The sequence below is a fragment of the Nipponia nippon genome, unplaced genomic scaffold, assembly GCF_047370975.1.
Source record: "Nipponia nippon isolate SJK-2023a ecotype South Korea unplaced genomic scaffold, ASM4737097v1 scaffold_2, whole genome shotgun sequence".
Lineage (NCBI taxonomy): Eukaryota > Metazoa > Chordata > Aves > Pelecaniformes > Threskiornithidae > Nipponia > Nipponia nippon.
In genome coordinates this window covers 128660610-128681913 of record NW_028262336.1, presented here as the reverse complement: position 1 = coordinate 128681913, position 21304 = coordinate 128660610, and the positions used below count along the sequence as shown (strand labels likewise).

The following is a 21304-nucleotide window of genomic DNA, read 5'->3' as shown; positions in this document are numbered from 1 at the left end:
GCGTTCCGCTCTGCATACCAGTTATTTTACAGAGCATAAACCAGCACTTACTACTATCAAAGTTTTCCAAAAATAAAATTGTCAGCCCATGACAAGAAGCATCCAGGCATTTGTTCTGCTTTTGATAACTGTGTTTAGAGTGTTAGATCTCATTTCTCTTTAATGCTTTGCTTCCCACTACAATGTATAGTGCTTCATTGTGGAGACATGTTATTAAAAATGCATTTTTTTAAGCTCCTTTTGATATGGTCAATAGTTGGAGCTCTGCAAACGAATTTTGTTTGTCTCCTAACTTTTATTTTCAGCTTTGTGCAGTTGAACCTTGCTTTTTTTCAAGGCCGCTGTTTTAGAAGGATAAGAATACATAACTTGAGCTTGCTGCCTGGACTTTCTTGGGGTGGTTGGTTGAACCTGTAACTGATCACTGTTTCCGCAGTGTTTGGTGTATGGCACTGTTCTGCACTCCATCAAAGCTTTATCCTTGGACGCCAATGGACCGAGGGATAGTGTATAAAATCTGTATTGCAGTCTCCAGAGCTGTCTACTTCAAGACTTTAAGCTCTTATTTTGGCTGGGAAAGCCAAGGTCCATGTGTCAGCAGTTGCTTATTTCCATTTAAATAGAGGGTTCTTGGCACCTCCTTGAGGTAATTTGGCTGTTCACTTTCTAAGCATCTGGAACAGGTCACCCTTGCTCTTCAGGAAAGCAGTGCAATTAGTTTATCCCTGCTGCACTCCTCCAGGAAGATGTCGTATGAGGAACTAGTCACTTCGCAAATGTCATCCAAATATTGTCAAGTACTGGGGCACGTTCTTTCCCCAGAAACCAAAGCCTCAGTAAATCTTGAGTATTATCTTGGGTATAAAGATGAAATGAAAATTTAAATAATGACTTGGAATAATTAAGTGTGAATGAGTACTTTTAGTCAAAAGCATGACTGCATTTTAAAGTCTTTCTCCTGAATCTGTTATTGATAAACTAGACCCACTAGCATTTGTCTTTTGTGAGTGTAACTTATTTTACCGTTTTGTATTTCAAATACTACGATTTGTATCAGTGTTTAAGCTAATCTAAAGGTGTGTTTTTACTCATTTTTCTTTAGAATTTTATAAGAGTGAGGTGATCAAGAATTCTCTGGTAAGTTATTTCAATATGGAAAAAGTTTCTTTTTAAAATTGTATTGTTACTGCAGTATATTGATTTCTCTGCTGAATACCATAACTGTTAAATGTGTATTTCCACTCTTCAGGTCTGTTAGGAGCATCACATTCTTCTCCTCCTTTTCAGGTTCTTTTCACAAGGGTTGGAATAGCGAGTTACTGAATAGTAGAAATGCATGTTCATTTTAACAGCTGTGGAGCAATGGTCTGTTGGGACTCCTGCAGATAGGACTAAACACTCAAGGGTAGGGCATTTTCATGTGAAAACTGTTCAGTGCTCAGGTTAAGCTTTACAAAATATATCCATTTTAAATATTGAGATCACCGAATAGGCAAAGTTATCTTAGCTGGATTTTTACTGGTTTAACTTCTTTCAGTATCTGAGAATTGTATGCATCATAACTCAGGTTTGTTTACAGTTCATCTTTTCTTTTTTTTTTGCTGTTCTTGCTGGTGCTGGCAACAGAAATAGCTGCTTTTATTTAAATGTCTGCAGATTGCTTATTCAAGAAGCACTTGTATATTACTTTGCTGGGTGTACAGATTCATTAGAAGCTCATGCTGTGCAGTTTAGCGACCTTGGTGTAGAAGCAGAGGTCCTGCTTGCAACACCCCAAAGAAAGGGAGAATCAAACGGTGTTGCAGAACATGCCACTGATGTCTTTGAACATCTTTTTGTTGTACAGGTGCACAGTAAGGAACATGTACCTGCATATATAAACACGTATATTCTTTGAAGAGCTAATAGTTTTAAGAAACCGAAGTTGACGACATCTTAGAGTTTCTAAATTTTCCAGTTCAGATCAGTGAAGCGGCCAGAACTGAACAGTTTATTACAGCTGAGAAGGGGTAGGTCTCTTTTGTGGGAGTAGGATGTTACAAGTGTTGGGTAAGGCAGGTTGAAAACCTGCTAAACAGACTTTTTAATGTCTGCATTAACAAGGTAGAACTGCATCATTTATAGCATGCTGGGCTGTAAATGCTTTGCAAACCTCCTGAATGGAGGAAAAGCTGTCTGTGTCCACAAGGCTGTTAACTTGTCTAAGACAACTTCCTTGAGACATTAGGATTTTCAGTTCTGCCAGTTCTAAATCAGGAAAAGGAATAACAAGAAGGGAATCTAACCAAAGGAAATATGAAATGGAATGACAAAAATCTAAATAAAAGATGTCTTGAGCAAATTCCGTACATCATCTCTGGGTATTTTAATGGCCTGTTTTTTTTTTGTGTCTGAATAGCTACCAAATATCCCTTCTTCTTAGGAAAACTTGATTAATGCATTCCTTCTGTAATACTGACTGGGTAACTTTGCCCTTCCCTGCTTTTTGGAGGCATCTTACTCTAAATTGCCTAATACCAGTTCAGAGATGCTTGGCCTGTTCCAAGCTGCTTAAGCACTAGAAGGAAAGGCTTGTTTTTTCATGGGATGGTGGGTTCCTACCTTTTGGATCGAGTGTACCCTCAGCAAGTTTGCAGATGACACCAAGCTGAGTGGTGCAGTTGACACACCTTGAGGGATGGGATGCCATCCAGAGGGACCTGGAGAAGCTTGAGAAGTGGGCCCATGTGAACCTCGTGAGGTTCAACAAGGCCAAGTGCAAGGTCCTGCACCTGGGTGGGGGCAACCCCCAGTGTCAATACAGGCTGGGGGATGAAGGGAGTGAGAACAGCCCTGCAGAGAAGGACTTGGGGGTACTGGGGGATGAAAAGCCGGCCACGAGCTGGCAATGTGCGCTTGCAGCCCAGAAAGCCAAGCGTCTCCTGGGCTGCATCCCCCGCAGCGTGGGCAGCAGGGCAGGGAGGAGATTCTGCCCCTCTGCTCTGCTCTGGGGAGACCCCCCTGGAGCCCCGCGTCCAGCTCGGGGGTCCTCAGCACGGGAAGGACATGGAGCTGTTGGAGCGGGGCCAGGGGAGGCCACAGCAATGGTGCGAGGGTGGCACAGCTCTGCTGGGAGGACAGGCTGAGAGCTGGGGGGGTTCAGCCTGGAGAGGAGGAGGCTGCGGGCAGACCTGATTGCGGCCTTTCAATACTTAAAGGGGGCCTACAAGAAAGATGGGGACAGACATTTTAGCAAGGCCTGCTGCAAAAGGACAAGGGGTGATGATTTTAAACTAAAGGAGGGCAGATTTAGGCTGAACACAAGGGAAAAATTTTTCACGCTGAGAGTGGTGAGACACTGGAAGGGGTTGCCCAGAGAGGTGGGAGATGCCCCATCCCTGGAAACATTCAAGGCCAGGCTGGACGGGGCTGTGAGCACCCTGATCTGGTTGAAGATGTCCCTGCCCATTGCAGAGGGGTGTTGGACTGGATGGGCTTTAGAGGTCCCTTCCATCCCAAAGCATTCTGTGATTCTATGCTTTCTGTGTGCAGCAGAGGAGTGAGATTATATATATATATATAAAGCACTTTCCCATTTCTGCATTCGGACACCCTGTGACTTACGGCCTGTGGAGGTCCTCAAGTTGGTATCTGGTTCTTGGCACCAGTAGTGTTGAATTGACTTGGTTTGGTTGCAACTTGAACCAATTACAACAGTTTCCATAAATCTTTCATTTAAATGTTATCAGAGGTCAGTGCAAGTTCTTGGAATGCCTCGTGTTTGCAAATCTCATTTCTAGTGGAATAGGTGTTTGCAGTTCAGCTTAATGTATGCTGCTTCTCTAAAGCTTGAGATGCAAGTCTGATCTGTTGGGAGTGAAGAGGAGTTCTTAGTGACAGCATTTGAGGATTGCCATCAGCATTGGTCAAGGAGGAGGAGAATGTGAACAAACCTGTCCGTAAATTATGCAAACTTTAATTATTGGGGAATAGATTTAACTTTTGCAATGTAAGCTATACCCTAGTTTTCAGAAGCTGAATTATAACTTGGAAAGGTATGTTACTTCCACTTTTAAAGTTCCTGATTTGGCTAAACTGAATTAGTAAATTCTGAAGTAAGTTCTTCAACATCTTGTAATGGAAGGAAGCAGAGCCCACTCTGAGTTTCTCAAGTACTTTACAGCATGCTGCTTTTAACCCAGGAATTCTCTCTAGAAAAAGGAAGCAGCAGAGCCTGTTGACTTCAACTCTGCCTAAACCTTGAAATGGCTGGTGTTCATTATTCTTAACGCTTTTTTTAATCTTTGACATGGACTTTGCTACTTTCTGAATTGTCAATTTTAGGACTACTTTCAGCTTGTTTGAGTTGTTTTTGTCCCTCTTTGAATCCCTACAGAATCCGACATGGAGGAGTCTGGACTTTGGAATAATGCCTGATCATCTTGATACCTCTGTCTCTTGTTTCGTTGTGAGGATCTGGGGTGGCAAGAAGGAGCACTTTCAGCTTTTGATTGAATGGAAGGTCAATCTAGATGGGTTAAAGTACTTGGGCCAGCAGGTAACGTGAAAGCGTTTTTTCTAAACTTAGGGAAACAAAACATCTGGATGAACAAATATATAGAATGCTAAGAAAGGAAATGAATGCATTTGAAGGGTGTATTTTAAAGTTTGATTGCACAGATTCATGTTAGCTTACTTCAGAGCTTTGAATCTTGACTAGCTGAATATTTTAAGCTGCTGTTGTTCACTGAGCCTCTTACATGATACTGTTAGCACTTGGTGCTTTAAATTGCAATGCCTTGATTCAGGGAAATAGCAGTGTGATTGTACATACAGTTAATGAACACAGGTCATAATGTTTCTGTATCTTACAGTTTTCATCCATTCTCATGGTAATGGCATCTCGTCAAAGATCTTCAGTCCAAGGAGCTTACTGTATAAGATCTGTTTTAATGCTGGTATTTGTCTCTTACTGTAGCCTTTTGAAAGAGGTGAAAAGTGAGATGTTTTCTGTATTGTGGAGCTTATAGTAAAAGTGGCTGAAACAGAAACCCGTATCACATAAATAATAAAAACACCAAAAAATATGGTGGCTTTTGAATCAAATGGATTGTCTGAATTCCAATGGGCGCTTTTTGATTGATTGATAGAATCTATTTAGAATAGATGATAGTTTATTTCTCACTTTAAAACAAAATGATTTTTTTTTTTTAAATTGGGATGTTTCAAAACCTGGGAGGAAAGCCTTGTAGGGAATGACTGCTCTAACTTCACATGGTGCATTGATCCTGGCCAGCACCCCCTGCGCTGGTGGGCTGGGAGAGAGTCAGAGGAGCAAAAGTGAGGAAACACTCATGGCTTGAGATAAAAACAGTTTAATAACTGAAAGAAAAAAAAAAACAAAACAAAACAAAACAACAAAACCATTAAAGGCAGGGGAGACAGCAACACACAGGTGATGCAAAGGTAGTCACTCGCCACCTCCCACCAGCAGATTGATGCCCAGCTAGTCCCCAAGCAACAGCTAGCTTGCAAAGTCTGACCCCTGTTTTTTGCTGCTAAGCGTGATGATATGTGGTACGGAATATCCCTTCAGTCAGTTGGGGTCAGCTGTCCCAGCTGTGTCCCCTCCCAGGCTTTTGCTCACCCCCAGCCTCCTTGCTGTGGGGGCAGAGTGAGAAACAGAGGTGGCCTTGATGCTGTGCAAGCACTGTTCAGCAACAGCTAAAACACTGGTGTGTTACTGACACTGTTTTAGTCGCAGGTCTAAAACACAGCACCATACGGACTGCTATGAAGAAAACAAGCTCCATCACAGCCAAACCCAGTACCCTTCATATTGTAGGTTTCTTTCCATTTGTTTTTACTGGACAGAAGAAATGGCTCCCTAAACAATACGCTCTAGTGCATGGGTTTATTTGAAATAATGTCCTTATTAGTACATTAATAGCAGGATATTGGCTTTAATATTGAACACTAATTTTGTGTCAGCTATGACCACAAAAACCTAATTTTGAGTGTCGTTTTAGGTAATACCATGTGAAAGCTAATTACTCCTGAGACTTACCTCTTTGATTAGTTAGCTGGTCTCTTAGTTATTTTTGTCAGCTGGAAATGCCACAATAGGAAAGATGCTCTGGCCAGTGTTTCTGATTTCGAGGTAGAATGGCTGAACATATTCACTGACTGTTATTAAAGCTGTGAAACAAATGCATTTTCCATTGTTAAATTCGGTTTTCTCTTGGGTTTCATGTGCTTCTAGAATTACAGGTGCTGAAAAACTGCATTTGACCATCAAACGGAGCAATTTATGCTCATTTGCAGTGTAAAGTCATAGGAAGCTGACCATAAAATCATTTGTTTTCTTCTCTTCTCACAGATACACGCAAGAAACCCAAATGAGATTATTTTTGGTCTCAATGATGGTTATTACGGGGCTTCATTTGAACAGAAGGTAAGGGTGTATCATGTTTGTTCTGGCTTGTTAGTACTGGTGACAAGCTGAAATTCAACTTCTAAACTTGAATTTTCACACTTGGATGCTCAGGACATTAAAATGCTTTGTTTTGAGAAGAAATACTTTTTTGACATGACAGAGAAGAACTGTTATCTTGCCTCTGTTGCATGGACATCTGAGCCATTCTGGAAGACTTAAAGCATAGCATTTTAAGTCCAAAAAAGCCTGATTACTGAAAATAAGCCTTGACTTTATTCTTTGAGGCAGACACTTCATTCAAACATAGAACATTTTGAAAATGGCGTGGCTGTTAAGACTCATTTTCATGGCAAATATAAAAGCACGTTAAGTTTGGTTATCACTCTTAAAACCTGAGTTTGTAGCTTTTAAATGGGAAGCTATTTATTTGCTCTGTGTTGCAACTGTTTCACCCCACAGTTGTGTTTTTTCCAAAGGCTCCACTGTGGTATTTGTGCTCATCCAGCCCATGTTGTGACTACAGCCAAATTAATTATATGGCAGTGCTGATTACTGCATCGATGATGAAAAAGTTTAAACTTACCTATTGTAAATACCACAGTTGACAGGGTTTTTCTTTTTTTTCTAATCCCAAATTGCTGGTGGCAGTACTGTGGTATAGATAGGTTGTCTAAGGAGTCCCTGGCTGAGAAAATGACTCTTGACGCATAGCTACGGTTTCTGCATTAGCCACAACCAGCAAGTCCAGTCTTGGGGGGGATTTGAATGGAAGCAATGGCTTTATAGTGAACAACACGGGTAGCCGTTCATATCTGGGGAGAGCAGAGCAAGGGACAAGGTAGCATGGATGCAAAACTCTCTGGCTGTACACAAGCCTCCAAACTGTGTTTGGTATCTTGATGGTTATCCTTCAAAGCGTCGTTGGTTTGGTACGCAGCTCAGATTCTGTTTCCTGGTGGTGTTAACTCAGTTCTCCTGAAGCAGGATGCAATTCTAGTTTTTCATGATTTCGGTATGAATAACCTGGGCCTGAATTCAGTGATGATAACGCTTATCTTCTTCCCTGATGCTTTGTTGTCAGGACTTGCTCCCTAGCTCAGAAGGTTTAAAAGTACATCTGGGTTTTGGTTCTCATACATGCTCTGTAGCTAAGCTGCAAATACAGTCGTAGCTTATGTAGAGCACAAATAATCCCCTTCGTTGTCCTTCCCTGTAATTTATTCAGTTCTTTCCAGCTGCAAGAGCTAGAAATTTATTTTGTCACCCTGCTCTGGAGCTTTTGATTACTTTCTTTGTCAGTTCCTTGACGTAAACTTCTTGTATAGTGTATACCTCCTGTATTTAAGTGACTTGTCTGCCTTTCAAGCCAAACTAGTTGGCACAAGCAAACCCTTCCTTTTACCTTCAGAAGCTGTGTGCACCTAATTGGTATTTCTGCTCCTAGTTGGTCTTGCTTTATAATTTTCCTGTCAATGCTGGACACTCTAAATATTCTGCAACCCCACTTTGATGGTTATACTAAACATTATTTGTGAAGTGCCACCTGAAATCTTCTGTAGGAAGGGATTTTTGGTGTCAGGTGTGTGTCTCTGATCCTGTGGAAACTGCAGTACGATACCTTTTCTGCTTGGCTGGGTGGGTATTTTCTAATCTCTTGAGGTGCTTTTTTCTTTGTGGTGGTGGGTTTCCATAATACTTCAGGACATCTTAGTCATAAGCCTCAATTTTTGAGATAATACATGGATGGAATAGCAGTTCTAGTTTCTTTGCACTGACACATATGAAACCTTGTTATGAAAACAGATGCTTACAAATACAATTTTGCAAGTCTAATGAAAACCTTGTGCACAAAGACAGTTCAGTCAATGTTGGAAGTGCCCTCTAATTTTGCACATCTCAGTATGGACAAAGTTAAGGTATGGTACTCATTTCCCCATCCCCCCCCCCCCCCCCCCCCCCCCCCGTTGCTCAAAAAAACCCCTTGTTACTTTAATAATTCTTTGGACTATGAATTAATTGCCAAAGTAGATTTATGGAGTCTTACATGAAGTGCATTTTATTAGTGTAATAAATGTCTTTGTCATTAATTAAGAATACTTATGAGCCAAAATAAGAAAATTGTTGGAAGCTGACTAAACCATTCTGGCAATACTTCATGAACTCGAGTTTCAAAACACACTGTAGATGTACTGCTGAGCACTGCTTGATCCATCTGGAACTAAATGCAAATTCCCATTTTCTGTCCTGTGAGCTTACCTGTGATAAGAGAGATGGGAGCCTAAAAGCTGTTGTAGCAGAATAAACTGAAGTAGGGCAGGAACATTAGGGACTGTCACGACTATTGTTTTTATTGATGAAAATTGTAGATTTATAGATTAAATGCATATCTCCCCGGTAAACAAAACCCAGCAAGAGCAACATGTTCAAATAGGAATATTCTAATTGCTAGATTGTTTAATTTAAAATGGAAGCACTGGAAGCTTAGAGCTTCACTAGGTTATGCACTTTAGCTGCTGTTTTAGAACCTTCAAGCCCACTTGTATACAAGGTAACCTTCAAAATGCAGGTTTGTGCTCAAAATGCTTGCTTTGTAGGAAGCTTCTGTCATATAAAGGAGCAAAGTAGAAAACTCTAGCAGCGTTACTGGTGGAGAAATTCTAGGTAAGCAAGACAATTGCAGTATAGCAATTACTGTCTTAACAGAATACAAGAACCATATCCAGGGACTCTTTATTGTTATTAATATCATCACTAACTCTTCACTTTTTTCCTGCTGAATGTCAGAAAGCCTTCAAATTCTGTATCTTTGACAATATGTAGGTATTAGGAATTTTCTTTCCTTCCATTTCTTCTTTCCAGCAGCAACTTGGCTGTTGCTGATATGCAATGAAAAAATGAACGTTTTAGAATCACCAAATCGTTAAGGTTGGAAAAGACCCTTAAGATCATCGAGTCCAACCGTTAACCCAGCACTGCCAAGGCCACCACTAAACCATGTCCCCAAGCACCACATCTCCCCGGCTTTTAAATCCCCCCAGGGATGGGGACTCAGCCCCTGCCCTGGGCAGCCTGGGCCAGGGCCTGACAGCCCTTTGGGGAAGAAGTTTTTCCCAATACCCAACCCAAACCTGCCCTGGCGCAGCTTGAGGCCGTTCCCTCTCGTCCCATCGCTTGTTCCTGGGGAGAAGAGACCGACCCCCCCGGCTCCAGCCTCCTTTCAGGCAGTTGCAGAGAGCGATGAGGGCTCCCCTCAGCCTCCTCTTTTCCAGGCTGAGCCCCCCCAGCTCCCCCAGCCGCTCCTCCCCAGCCTTGGGCTCCAGCCCCTGCCCCAGCCTCGCTGCCCTGCTCTGGCCACGCTCCAGCCCCTCCATGGCCGCCTTGGGGTGAGGGCCCCAGTGCTGAGCACAGCATTCGAGGGGCGGCCTCCCCAGTGCCCAGCACAGGGGGACCATCCCTGCCCTGCTCCTGCTGGCCACACTAGTCCTGATACAGGCCAGGGTGCCATTGGCCTTCGTGGCCACCTGGGGACACTGCTGGCTCGTGTTCAGCGGCTGTTGACCAACACCCCCAGGTCCTTTTCTGCCAGGCAGCTCTCCAGCTACTCCTCCGCACGCCTGCAGCGTTGCATGGGGTTGTTGTGCCCCAAGTGCAGGACCCGGCCCTGAGCCTTGTTGACTCTCACCCAGTTGGCCTGGGCCCATTGATCCAGCCTGTCCAGGTCCCTCTGCAGGGCCTTCCTACCCTCCAGCGGATCGACACTTCCACCCAACTGGGTGTCATCTGCAAAATGACTGAGGGTGCACTCGATCCCCTCATCCAGATCATCAGTGAAGATATGGAACGGGACCGGCCCCAGTGCTGAGCCCTGGGGAACACCACTGGTGACCGGCCGCCAACTGGATTTGACTCCATTCACCACCACTCTCTGGGCTCGGCCGTCCAGGCAGCTTTTAACCCAGCGCAGAGTGCACTTATCCAAGCCCTGAGCAGCCAGCTTCTCCAGGAGAATGCTGTGGGATGCTGTTTTCTTTGGGTAATGTTCTTATTCAAGGTGCAGTTTTCTTGCTGCAATGGGTACTTAGGTCATGGCAAGAAAAAAGTTGGGAAATAAGGTTTCAAAAGCCTTTGTGCGTGCCTTCTGAGCCCTGACGGGTATTACTGCTTTACTGTAGGTGTCGGACAGTGGTCATGTAACTCCTCTTCTAGCATTTACAGCTTTTCTTCTCAGTGTAAATACAAACGTGCTGCCAATGTAGCTGCTTTCTTCATAACCACATTTGACTTTCACGTAATTGTACCTCCAACTTCTGTTTTTGTTCAAGCTTTTTTATCATTATTTTGTAGTAAATTATCCAGCAATTTTTCTAGAAGATTTCAGCAGGATTGTGCTGCTTTCATCACAACCATGCCCAATTTATTTTCCTATTTCCTTTCTGGCATGCGACCACTGAAGCACTCGTTCCTCTCTTAGTTTCATCTTATCTAGTAATCATACACTGAAACTGTATTTGGATTTGCTTGAACTGAACCAATGTTTGAATAAGAGATGTGTTTTGTCCGAGCCTGCATGCTTGTGTGTAAAACCACTTTTTACCCAGGTTCAACAAAATCAGTTCTGGACGCTATACTGGCTTTCCTAAAACCAGGTTTCTCCTTCTCTTGTTTCCTCAACGCCTTCCTGGCTTTCAAATTTTCTTTCAACTATTTTATCCTTGCTGCTACTACCCGATAAGACTTGCTCTTGCTCTTTCTCTTGCAGTGATATCTTTACAGAAAGTGCCGTTAGAGAAGCAAGTATAGCTTTTAGTTAATGACTCGCTTTCTGTTGTCTCCTTAAAGAAATAAAGCCAGAATAGTCTATACAGCGCCCTGTGACTCAAAACATTTGGGTGTGGTCTGGCTGTGGAGGAACAGAAGAATAAGGTATATTCTTCAGGGATATGAAATTGTAGCTGCTTTTTTTCAACTGTCAAGCAGGAAAGACCCTTATCTTTGGAAAACTGCGTCTCTCTACTGTATGTGGTCTCCATCAACGCAGGTAGAGTCTTTCCCCACATGTGCTTTTTCTTTTTTTTTTTTTTTTTTTAACAGCTAGATCCTGGCCACACAAGCAAAGCCTTTTTGTGTATTTACAAATACACGTGCCTGTATCTAATAAACGCTGTGGCAGAGAAGTAGACAAACTCCCCTTTCAAAGGGCAAACTTCTTTAATAGCTAAGTCTGAAACCCTTCTGTTGCACGTTCTGCAGGTTTCCTCAGGGTAGAACAGTTCGTGTAGACCACTCGCTGTCTGACTCTTTGGGAATTGCCTTTCCACACACTGTAGTGTAGGGGAAAAAGTAAAGGCTAAAATATGTTGCTGCTCCAAATTCTTTCCCTCCTGAAACTCGTTATTCTAGGCCATTCCACTTGTCCTCTGCAAAATTTTGCACTTTGCTCTCTGAAGGCGGTGTTTCTTGAAACGAGATCAACTTCATGGTGTAAAATGGTGGTGCTGGTAGCTGTGTATTTTTTTTTTTTTTCAGTTTTCCATCATTCATTTAGGCATTAAGATGTCTTTATTTTGGTATTTTTTCAGGGGATATATATATATGGATTTCAGCATGTAAGATCCGACATCTTGAGAATGGAAATGAAGGGCTGAGACAGCTGCTGATAGGGTGCCTCTGTTGCAATATGATGCATATAGATCTCACGATTATTTAGGTGGAACCTTATTTTTGGTGGAAAGGAATGTCTGCTGCGAGGCCCGTGGCTAACAGTTGTGTCAGTAGATGTTGACACGTAACTCTGTGTTTCAACATCTTCTATATGGAAACAGCCTGTTGAGGGAAGAAAGAATATGTAGGCAGGGATTGTGGTGCTCGGAGCACGTTTGTATCGCTGTTGGAAAATCAGCTGGTTACGTGTGCCGGCTGGGGCTACTTCATACACTAAAACAAATGCCTTTTTTCCTACAATCCATAAACTTTCTGACAATGCTGCCAGGTGGTTTGACCTACTCAGAATTTGCTTTATCATGTGGAGACACAGTTCTGAGATTGTGGCGTTTCTAGGAATTTGTGTGAGTATGCCTGATATGGAAAAGCTTGGTATCTGACCATCGCAGCGTGAAGAATTGCTGTTTGTCTGTGACTGTTTTGATGCCTCTTGTGCAGAATGTACACTTCGGTCTCTTATGAATGACATAAATATTTTTGGTAACTTCCAGAAACTTGTTCACATCATTCAAAAGTAAGATTGCTTTGATCTTTTAAACGTATTACAGCATGGATAAAGAATAGAGCTTTGTCTCGTGGTCTTGTACATCTCTGGGACGTTACTGAATTGGCTCGCAGATGCGAAGCTGAAGACTGGCAGTACTGTAAATTGCATCCTTCAGTATTTCTGTGCATAAAATTTGTGCAGTAATGGGTTATAAAGTTCAAGAAAACACACTCCATGTCTAGAACACAGATAAAGTAATAGGTCATTAACATCTTTACAGGTAAAGTGCTATTGTAGGCCAGACTTGGTGTTATTGCTGCCTTAAATTTTAACTGTATGAAGACAGATTTAAAATACATAAAATGCAAGATCGTTTGTGCATGCTTTTAGTCAGGATGGAAAAATTTTTGATACTTAAATTAACATTCTTTCTTTGCCTTAAGGATCACTCAGGTACCCTGAAGAATAGTCTTCTCCAGGTGGATCAGAACTGTGTTCGTAACTCTTACGATGTCTTCTCTTTGCTTAGGTAAGGTTTTTGAGAATATTCTGTGTAGGTATTGTAGCTTCTTTAACGTGTGTGGAAGGAGCCTTTCCAAATATGAAAAAAAGCTTTCTGGACTGGAATGTGCCAAGGAGATATCTAGATAGTGCCAATTTACTGCTGGTAGCAGGGAGATGGGCCTTCATGTATGTTCCTTGACGGTCTCTAGGCTTCTGCTGTGTGGACCGGCTCTGAACTAGAGCTGGCTGCGGAGCCAACCCATGGACTTGCCTTGCGAATGTTGAAATTGTGGAACTCTCTGGAGAGCTTCTGTGGAAAGCCCCTACTCTGTTCTCCCCAGTAACAATAACATTTATTTAAATAAATTAGAACAATGCGGGGTGGGGGGAAGCAACTTGCCAAAACTTAACTTGGTAGAATGATGTCGTAGTTGAAACAAAACAGCTACACGCCTAAGTGTGTGGTTTTTTTTTTTTCTTGTGTTTTTTAAATGTTGAACCACTGAATTGAATTTACCTTTTGCATAGTTCTCCCTTGTAAACCAGAAAAGAGGCACTGCGTAGTCAGGACCCAGTTACTCCAACACATGTATGGTAACTGCACTTTTGGGTGGTTACTTAGGGGTGTCTGGTGGTGAAAAACGTGAAATGCTAGTATGAAGGGATGCAAGAAGGCCTTTTTCAGACCTGCTTCAATTCTAATAGTTGAAGAACGTTAGCTGTGGGGAAATATAATAGAGGTTTTAAACACCGTCAGTAGGTTGGTTTTGAGGAATTTGTATTTAAAAGACAGGTTGCCATTACCGCAGAACTGAAGTTATCGATAGGTGTGCTACAAAGGAAACCCTTGAAAAGGAAATGTTTAATATGCTTTCAAAAGTCTTTGGAAAAAAACACGTTTGGTTTTATCAGTTGTAAAAGTTGAATCTATTTGATACTGTTGACAGTAGGTGTCACTGTTGCCTGTCTGAAGCATTAGCTCTATATTCTATAGTGAAGAAAGTGGTGGTAGAAGTTAACTCAAGGTTGCTTATTCAGAAGTCTTTATTTTATAAGCTCTCTTAAAATTTAAATACGCTGTTTCTTGATTCTGTAAAGCATATTTAAACTAGAGGCTGCTTTCTAAATGTCTTTCTTCTGTACTTTTAATGGAAAACAACCAGGGGGCATGTTATGAAGTTCTGGTTACATTCTGGCACGGTCAATTAGATGGAACTTTTATACTACCTAACATTAAGTCTTTATTAAATAGAAAGAAGAAAATGTGTGTCGCTCATCCTGATTGCTTTGTTCATGCATTTTTTTCACATTTCCTTTGCGCTTCTTTTGTAGCATGAAGCACGCTCCAGAAAAAACACTCACTATTATACCAGCTGGTCATGAACTTGACCAACTGGAGCCCTGTCTAACCCTGTCTAATCTGAACTGTGGTCCTTCTTCTGAAAGTGTCTGACTGTCTGTCATAAAGCTGACAAGAAATGAAGATGTCAGCTTTGATAAAGCTCCCCTTGCTGGATGCTTGCCAGTGCTGTTTTGAAACCTGATTTTGGAGCCATTCGCTTTGCTCATCTTGGGAAGGTGAGAGTCCAGGCGCTGTCTCTTACAGTTTCTAGGCATGCTGTTGAGCGTAGCTCCTGTTTAGCCCTGCCTCTGAGCTGAGACATCCTCCTTTCTTTTTGCTTTGTCCTAAAAGGAACAGTTTTTTCCAGTCCTCAGCACTAGGCCTGCTGCTGATTACGTTTCAGTGGATTCTACATACCCTATCAAGGAGGATTTATTGCATTGTCTAGTGCCAGCAAAATTTAGAAGTTATAATTTGTGACCATACCTAGGTGCTATTTTTATCTGTTTCCTTCCTAGCTAGGAAAGTTCTTTGGGAACTGACGTAAAGTCCTCCACGTAGTCCTGAATCCATTCTATTCCCTCTCATGTTTACTCTGCTTTTTTTTACAGGTACGCTTTCTCTACTGCTGCTTACCTTTGATACCTAGCTCAAAAGACTGGTTTATTTCTTTTAAAATAATCTCTAGTCTCTTTCTGTCAGGTGTCCTTTTTTCTCCTACCTAGCAGTCTGGTTTGCCACCTCCTCCAGGAGTCCAGGCTTGAGTAACTAGCCCGTGACCTCTTTCCAAAGACAGTTTTTGTGAGAGCATGTTCCACTTAAAACCAGAAGAGAGAGATGGGCATAATTTGAGTTGTGATTCATTTGACAGGACATGTACTTTGGGAGGAAATGAATTGCTGTCTGCCTGCTTCTGTCCATTGGCTATAAAGAGAACAGGGAGGTGTCTACACTGTAAAGGTTTGCATCTGGTCACATAAATCCCACATTTTGAAGACTTTCTCATGATACGATATTTGTCTGTAGTAAAAATTCACAGGCTGCCCATGTGGTTTCCTGATGTTTTCACGAGACATGTGAATATGAAGAACAGCTTGTACTGGCTTTGTTTAAACTTCTCAAAAAAGGAAGCAAGTCCTGGCGATGGTGGTATCTGCCTCCCAGTTATTCTGATGGTACCATACTGCTGGCTGTGGCATAGCCACTGGGATCAGCTGTACGGTGTGAAAATGGGTTGGAAGAGCAGGTTCTAGCTCAGCCCTTAACTCTTGAAAAACTGCAAAATGAGAGCTTCTGTGGTTGGTCTCTGTCTGCTATCAAAGCTGCTTTTTGGGGAAGAAGTGATTTAATTTTTTTTGGTTACTTCTCAGAAGAAGTGAATAGCTAAAACTTATGAAGCTTGTGAATAGGCCTTAATGAAAAGCACGTGCTTGGCTCAAATTATGTTGATTAAAAAATTAATTAGGAATGCCAGAGTGTGTGAACAGTAGAAAATTTTTTGAGTGTTAGATTAAAATAGTGCCTCTGTGCTCAGATGCTTAATTACATGGATTTACAAGTTAATTAAGCAGGAGGAAAAGTTTAAGTACCCAGACAGCTTAGCTTTACACAAGGAAGTTCTCGGCACCTCTGCAGCTCATGAACCTTCTTGTTTTGGGGCAGGGACAAGATCCTCAGGCAAACAATAATAATCATAAGTTGTTCATGCCATATGGAAATGACGAATGTTCTTCCAGCCATTTGTTTTAAAAAGGCTAACTAACAAAAATTAACCACCCCAACTGGAAAGCTAAAATTTTGAGGTTTTTGTCCCTTGGCCATATTGTCAGATTTCCTGAAAAGAGGTCACTTAAAGGCTTTCTAAATATTATGTAGCTGGTAGTAATAGGTTATACAGTAACACGTTTCACCTTTCACATAACACTCAGGATGGGCCAGATTCATCTGAGGTCATGTTCTGGACGTGTCTCCATAGTCAAGCCCTCGGCACGTTTGCAGCACTAATGGGAATAGGTTTAGAATTAGTATTCTCTTAGTTTTCTATCCTTTCTTTTCTTTAAACTTTGAAAAATAGACCTTTCAGTATTCAGTGGTGTTGGGAAGATGGGATATGCTGGCACTCACTAAAGAAAGGGCTCACAATCCTGTATGTTAAGATTTTACTTCAGTTCCTAAATACAAAAAGTAATATGTTGTATTCTACAACAGCTTTTCGTGGTAGTGTAACTCTTGGAGCAATTGACCTGCTTTTGTGCCTCTAAGTAAGTGAGTGCCTGAAATCTTCCCAAATTCTGCCTGGAGACAAAAAGTGCTCTAAGAACTAGCGAAACCTGCCCCTTTGAAGGTTTGCTTCCTATATTTGTGTATCTCCAATCAAAGCCGCTTTCTCTACGGTTTAACCATTCCTTCAGCAGATGGGATGGCATGTTTGTGCTATTTAGCCAGCCAGTTAGTGCAAATTGAAAACATTTTGGTTGTATTTTTGTTTAAAAAAACAACAGCAGCAACAAAATCTGGTATTGGTACATTTTGAGTGCTGGAGATGAGTAAAAGACCAGTTCCAGGCAACTGCTATAATATTGCTAGTATCGGATTTGGCTGAAGTTGATTTAAATAATACTTCTGGGTGTTAAAGGGCTTCCTCTGCTACTGCCACATGTGCATCTGATCTAGTGGATTAAATCTTGAAAAGGAGAGCAACTCCAGAGACCACACAGGCTGTGCCTTCATTAAAAACAAGAGGTTCTCGCAGTTTTGGTGATAAGCAAATAAATCTGGCTGTAGTGCCCTGGACAAGTAAACGTGACTTTTCAAACCAAATTATAACACTAAGTGAACAATTTCCCCGTATTTCACGTCACAGCCATGATGGCCCAGGTTCAGTGACTTTAAATGGTCCAGGATTGCCCATGGCACAACACTGCTTTGAGCAGGACCAGAGCTCAGCTTCTGAACTGGCAACTAATTACAGCTTTCTAGGTTAGGGGCTTAAAGAAAGTTGCAGTGCACTGTTGAACATTACTTGTTATGTATCAACATGTCCAGAAAGATAAGTTACTAGAAATTGTCTTAAGTCCCAGTGCCTTAAGTATGCCCGTCTTCTTCAGATTTCGTAATCTGTCATAGGGCAGGGGTATGCTTCAAGTGACAGGCTTTGTTTCAGGATTTGCGTTTGTAATATGAGTGGTCATTTAAAGAAGAGTGCGTGTGTTATCACTGAAGGGATGTTATTTAAGAATACGAATGTAGGTAGTGTTCATCTGCAGTTTGAAACTGAGATGTTGGTAAAATCAGCTATCTTAACTGACCAAGACTAGAACATGGGGACACAATATAAATTCAGCTTTTGTTTAGCTCTGCCTGTCTTAGAAAAGAAGCTTTTTAACAGATACATTGCTTGTGTGTTCAAATTCTTTCACCTTTATTAGCAGCCTCATTGAACGAACAGACCTTCCACAAGTTGATCTCTGAAACTAGCGATAGAGACAAAAGTCCACAGTCAATGTAAGCAGTTGGAGTGTTGAAAAATTCATTCGTAGCTCAGAGTAGTTTCTCTGAGACTACAGTCAGTGGAATTGCACATGCCAAGTGTAGTAACTGCCTTTGGGCAGCTATTTTTAACATATGGAAATTATGCTAAACTTGAAGCTGTTTTTCATAAGCTCTTTGGGGAATGATGGAGTGAGCAAGGTCTTCATGGACTTAAACTGCTTTGTGCTAAGGTGTATCTCAGGGGTACATTGACCTGCTTACAGCTAAGGAGAAGCAGAAGACAAGTCAGTCTTGAACAATGTCAGAGTGTCCCATCTTGACAGCCAGTAGCTCAGTCAGACTTTGCTATTGTATAGTTGCTATAAGCAGCAATTCCAAACTTTAGGCTTCCAGATGTTTGGTTGGGTAAAAAGGAGGGAAAGCAGGAAGAAAACCTGCTATCAGCCGCTCTCTGACTCTGGAGGGTGGTACAGCATCTGATAACAAACCCAGAGGAGAGCCACACAAAGCTGTACTGTCTTCTGAACTTCCCTTAAGGTCCTTGACTTCCACCCTCGCCTCCATGAAGGGAGTGAACCCAGTGGAGCTGCGCAGTAAGTAGGATTCAGTCTCTAGCCTCTGCACTTCCGACTGCACGGAAACAGAGTTGCTCTTTGCTACGCTTTTCCCTCTAGGATGCTGGTAGGTGCATATTTAGAGATAAAAGGCGGGGTACGAATGATTTTTTTTTTTCCCCATTTTAAAATACGCACTGACAGTTAAGCCTTTTGTTTCTAGCTTTTTCCTTTGCTGTTTTGTCCTCAGAGAAGTATCTGAAATCATAGCTGTGACCAAAGCCTTTCTAAGTGTAGTTATGGATGCAGTAGAAACAGTGCCACATTCTGAGAAAGTGGCGAGTGTGTGGCCAGAAAAGGCTGTCACTAATAGCCCGATGCTCTTGCAGTGCCTTGTTCTAGCTTTTCTTGCGAGTATCTTAGCCATCGAATTGCTGGCTCGCGTTGCAGACTTTCAGACTTTCCTGTTGCTACTGCTGCTGCCGGCACCCCCTCCCAGCAGATGTGGAAATACACCGTCTCGAGTGTGGAATGGGTAGCGGGATTCCTCTTAGCCTGACTTGTGCTCTTAAATCAGTAAGTTCCTCTGCTAAAACTTCCCTTTGCTAGTGATAAGTGTGGTTGTTTTTCTGTGATGGCCGAGCTTGATATTTCTAACTAGGAAAGATTTCCACCTGGAAGACTTGGCGCTCTGTACTGTATAGGCAGCCAAGACAAGGCAGGCATCCCCTTGGCTTTGGACATGAAAACCCAGGTGGCCTAAGGCCAGCAGAAATAAATATGAACTGTAATCGGACCTCTTGGGTGCCTCTGTATACTTTAATAAGCAGGACTGAAATGGATGAACAGTATAACAAATGTCATCTCTCTTGGCCTAAAAACCATGTGGGTGTTGGAATTGTGGAGTGGTGTCTTCCTGGGAAGTGGCGATGGAGATGGAAACTGGGGTCTGAATTTTTTTGAGAGGTTCCTGAGGGATTTTGATCTGTGGAATCAGACTTTCGGACAAATCTGTTCCCAGGCATTTTACTTGTGTGGTGCTAAGCTACATGGAAACTGAAGCTAATCGGTCATCAGAAGAATCAATTTAGAAGCCTGACTTTTGCCAAAATGAGAGCAGCATGGGTCATAGCAAGTTGAAACAGTCCGTGAAGCGTGAGAGGTGGGGTTTTTTGTATTTTAACTTAACTGCAGGGTTAGTAGTCCTCTGCTGCTGCTGCTCTTGTCTACAGCTTTCCTAATATGCCATGTAGAATAAAACACCCTTACAGTGGCAGATTTTTAGTGTAAGTGCGATAGGTATGTTGCTAGCTCTTGACCAAATTGGGTTTCAGAGTACTGTTTAGGCGAGAGATTACACAGAGCTGTGCAGAACTTCAGAAATAGCTTTATTCTTCTTTATTTGTGATGGCATGTAAAAGACCATATCAATGAAGCAATGTTCAGTTAGATTAGAAGTCATAACCCAGTCCTTCTTTTTCTGGCTTTATTAGAGGTGATGAAAAACAGAGCATGCCACTTAACTAAATAATTTTTGAACAGATACCTGGAAGTGTTTAAGAAGGAGGATTTTGTGAACGATGGCATGGGGACTCTGTGTTTTTGTTAGGACTTTGTCCGGGATATGGCCGTGAGAACGGTGCAGCTAATGGCTTTATCTTTCAGCCTGGGCAAAGATTTCGGTGAATGCAGTCATGTCTCCAAAACGCTCAGAAAGACCGAACCACATCAGGGAAAGTCAATACTACGTTTTGACTGAGAACAAATACAATGGATTAAAGATCTCGCAGTGGGGAAAATGCTCTAATCTCTTTGATAATTAAAAGCAGGGCAGGGTGGGGAATGTACCTATGGCTGAGAAGCTGCAGAGGACTCCTGTGAGTGTTACCACCAGCCCTTTGTCCGGTGGGAGATCTCGCTTGCCTACTTCAGCTGCAGAATTCTGCTTCTCTTGGAAGTAAACTTTGCTTTGAGTTTGGGGATGGCTTCCAGGAAACAGCGCAGCAGTATGCGGCTTGAAAAAATGAGTTGCCTGAATATTGACTGGTGTTTCTCCTCCTTCTCCCTCCAGTGGGTAAGGCCTGTGCGCAGGTGTCACAAACACCTTAGCAGTTGTGTGGACTGCGATTGGAACAACGCAATCAACTTGAGAGAAGCTGTTTCCCTTTTTGGGTGGAGCCTCTGTAACCCATTCAACCTGAATTGATGCATTTTTCCTTTTCAGTTGTGCGGTGGACTCCAGTCTGAGCCTCGCTCACTGTCTCGGAGCGAGAATTGAATCCTATGTTAAGATTTGTTGGCGAGTTACACGTCAGCAAAAGGCTGTTGGTTTATACCAAGTGTCACTGTCCTGGTAGGAGTCATCTTTACATATTTATGCCCTTCAGAAATTTGTATTTGCGTATAATTTACCTTTCTGCTATATACAGCATCTTGAATGTGATTGTCTGTTGCCCTGGCAGCAACGTTTCTGTAATCACAAACTGATAAGCACTGGTATCAAGAACAAAAAAAAACCCCAACTTTCTCTGTTATTTGCCACAAATACATTTGTTCTTTGAATAAAAAAACAAGCCTTAAATCCATCCGAATGCTGGAGTGAAATCTATGAATTGGAATAAGAGAACCAGAGACATCTCAGGTTTTGTGACTTCGTTTCTGGAAAAAATTGTTTGTGCTTCACGTTAAGATTCTCCTCTTCCGTTCATGCCCCGTGAGTATCGACGATGATCTGTGTACTAGCTAGCTCCTTTAAATGTTCCTCGCAATGGAGGCCAGCACCTCCCTTG

General features: G+C 42.2%; 1 protein-coding gene across 5 annotated transcripts in view; it reads left to right on the top strand.

Annotated features, from left to right (window-relative positions):
* UVRAG (UV radiation resistance associated) overlaps nucleotides 1-21304 on the top strand; it is a 102668-nt gene that overhangs the window by 17382 nt on the left and 63982 nt on the right. For 3 of the 5 annotated variants that reach the window (XM_087758119.1, XM_087758121.1, XM_087758120.1), the window contains 4 exons: nucleotides 1103-1137; nucleotides 4376-4537; nucleotides 6359-6433; nucleotides 13067-13152. In XM_087758119.1, the coding sequence (XP_087614245.1) occupies nucleotides 1103-1137; nucleotides 4376-4537; nucleotides 6359-6433; nucleotides 13067-13152 (358 nt within the window). The remainder of the gene's footprint in view (nucleotides 1-1102; nucleotides 1138-4375; nucleotides 4538-6358; nucleotides 6434-13066; nucleotides 13153-21304) is intronic. The other 2 variants (XM_087758122.1, XM_087758123.1) reach the window with 1 other exon arrangement.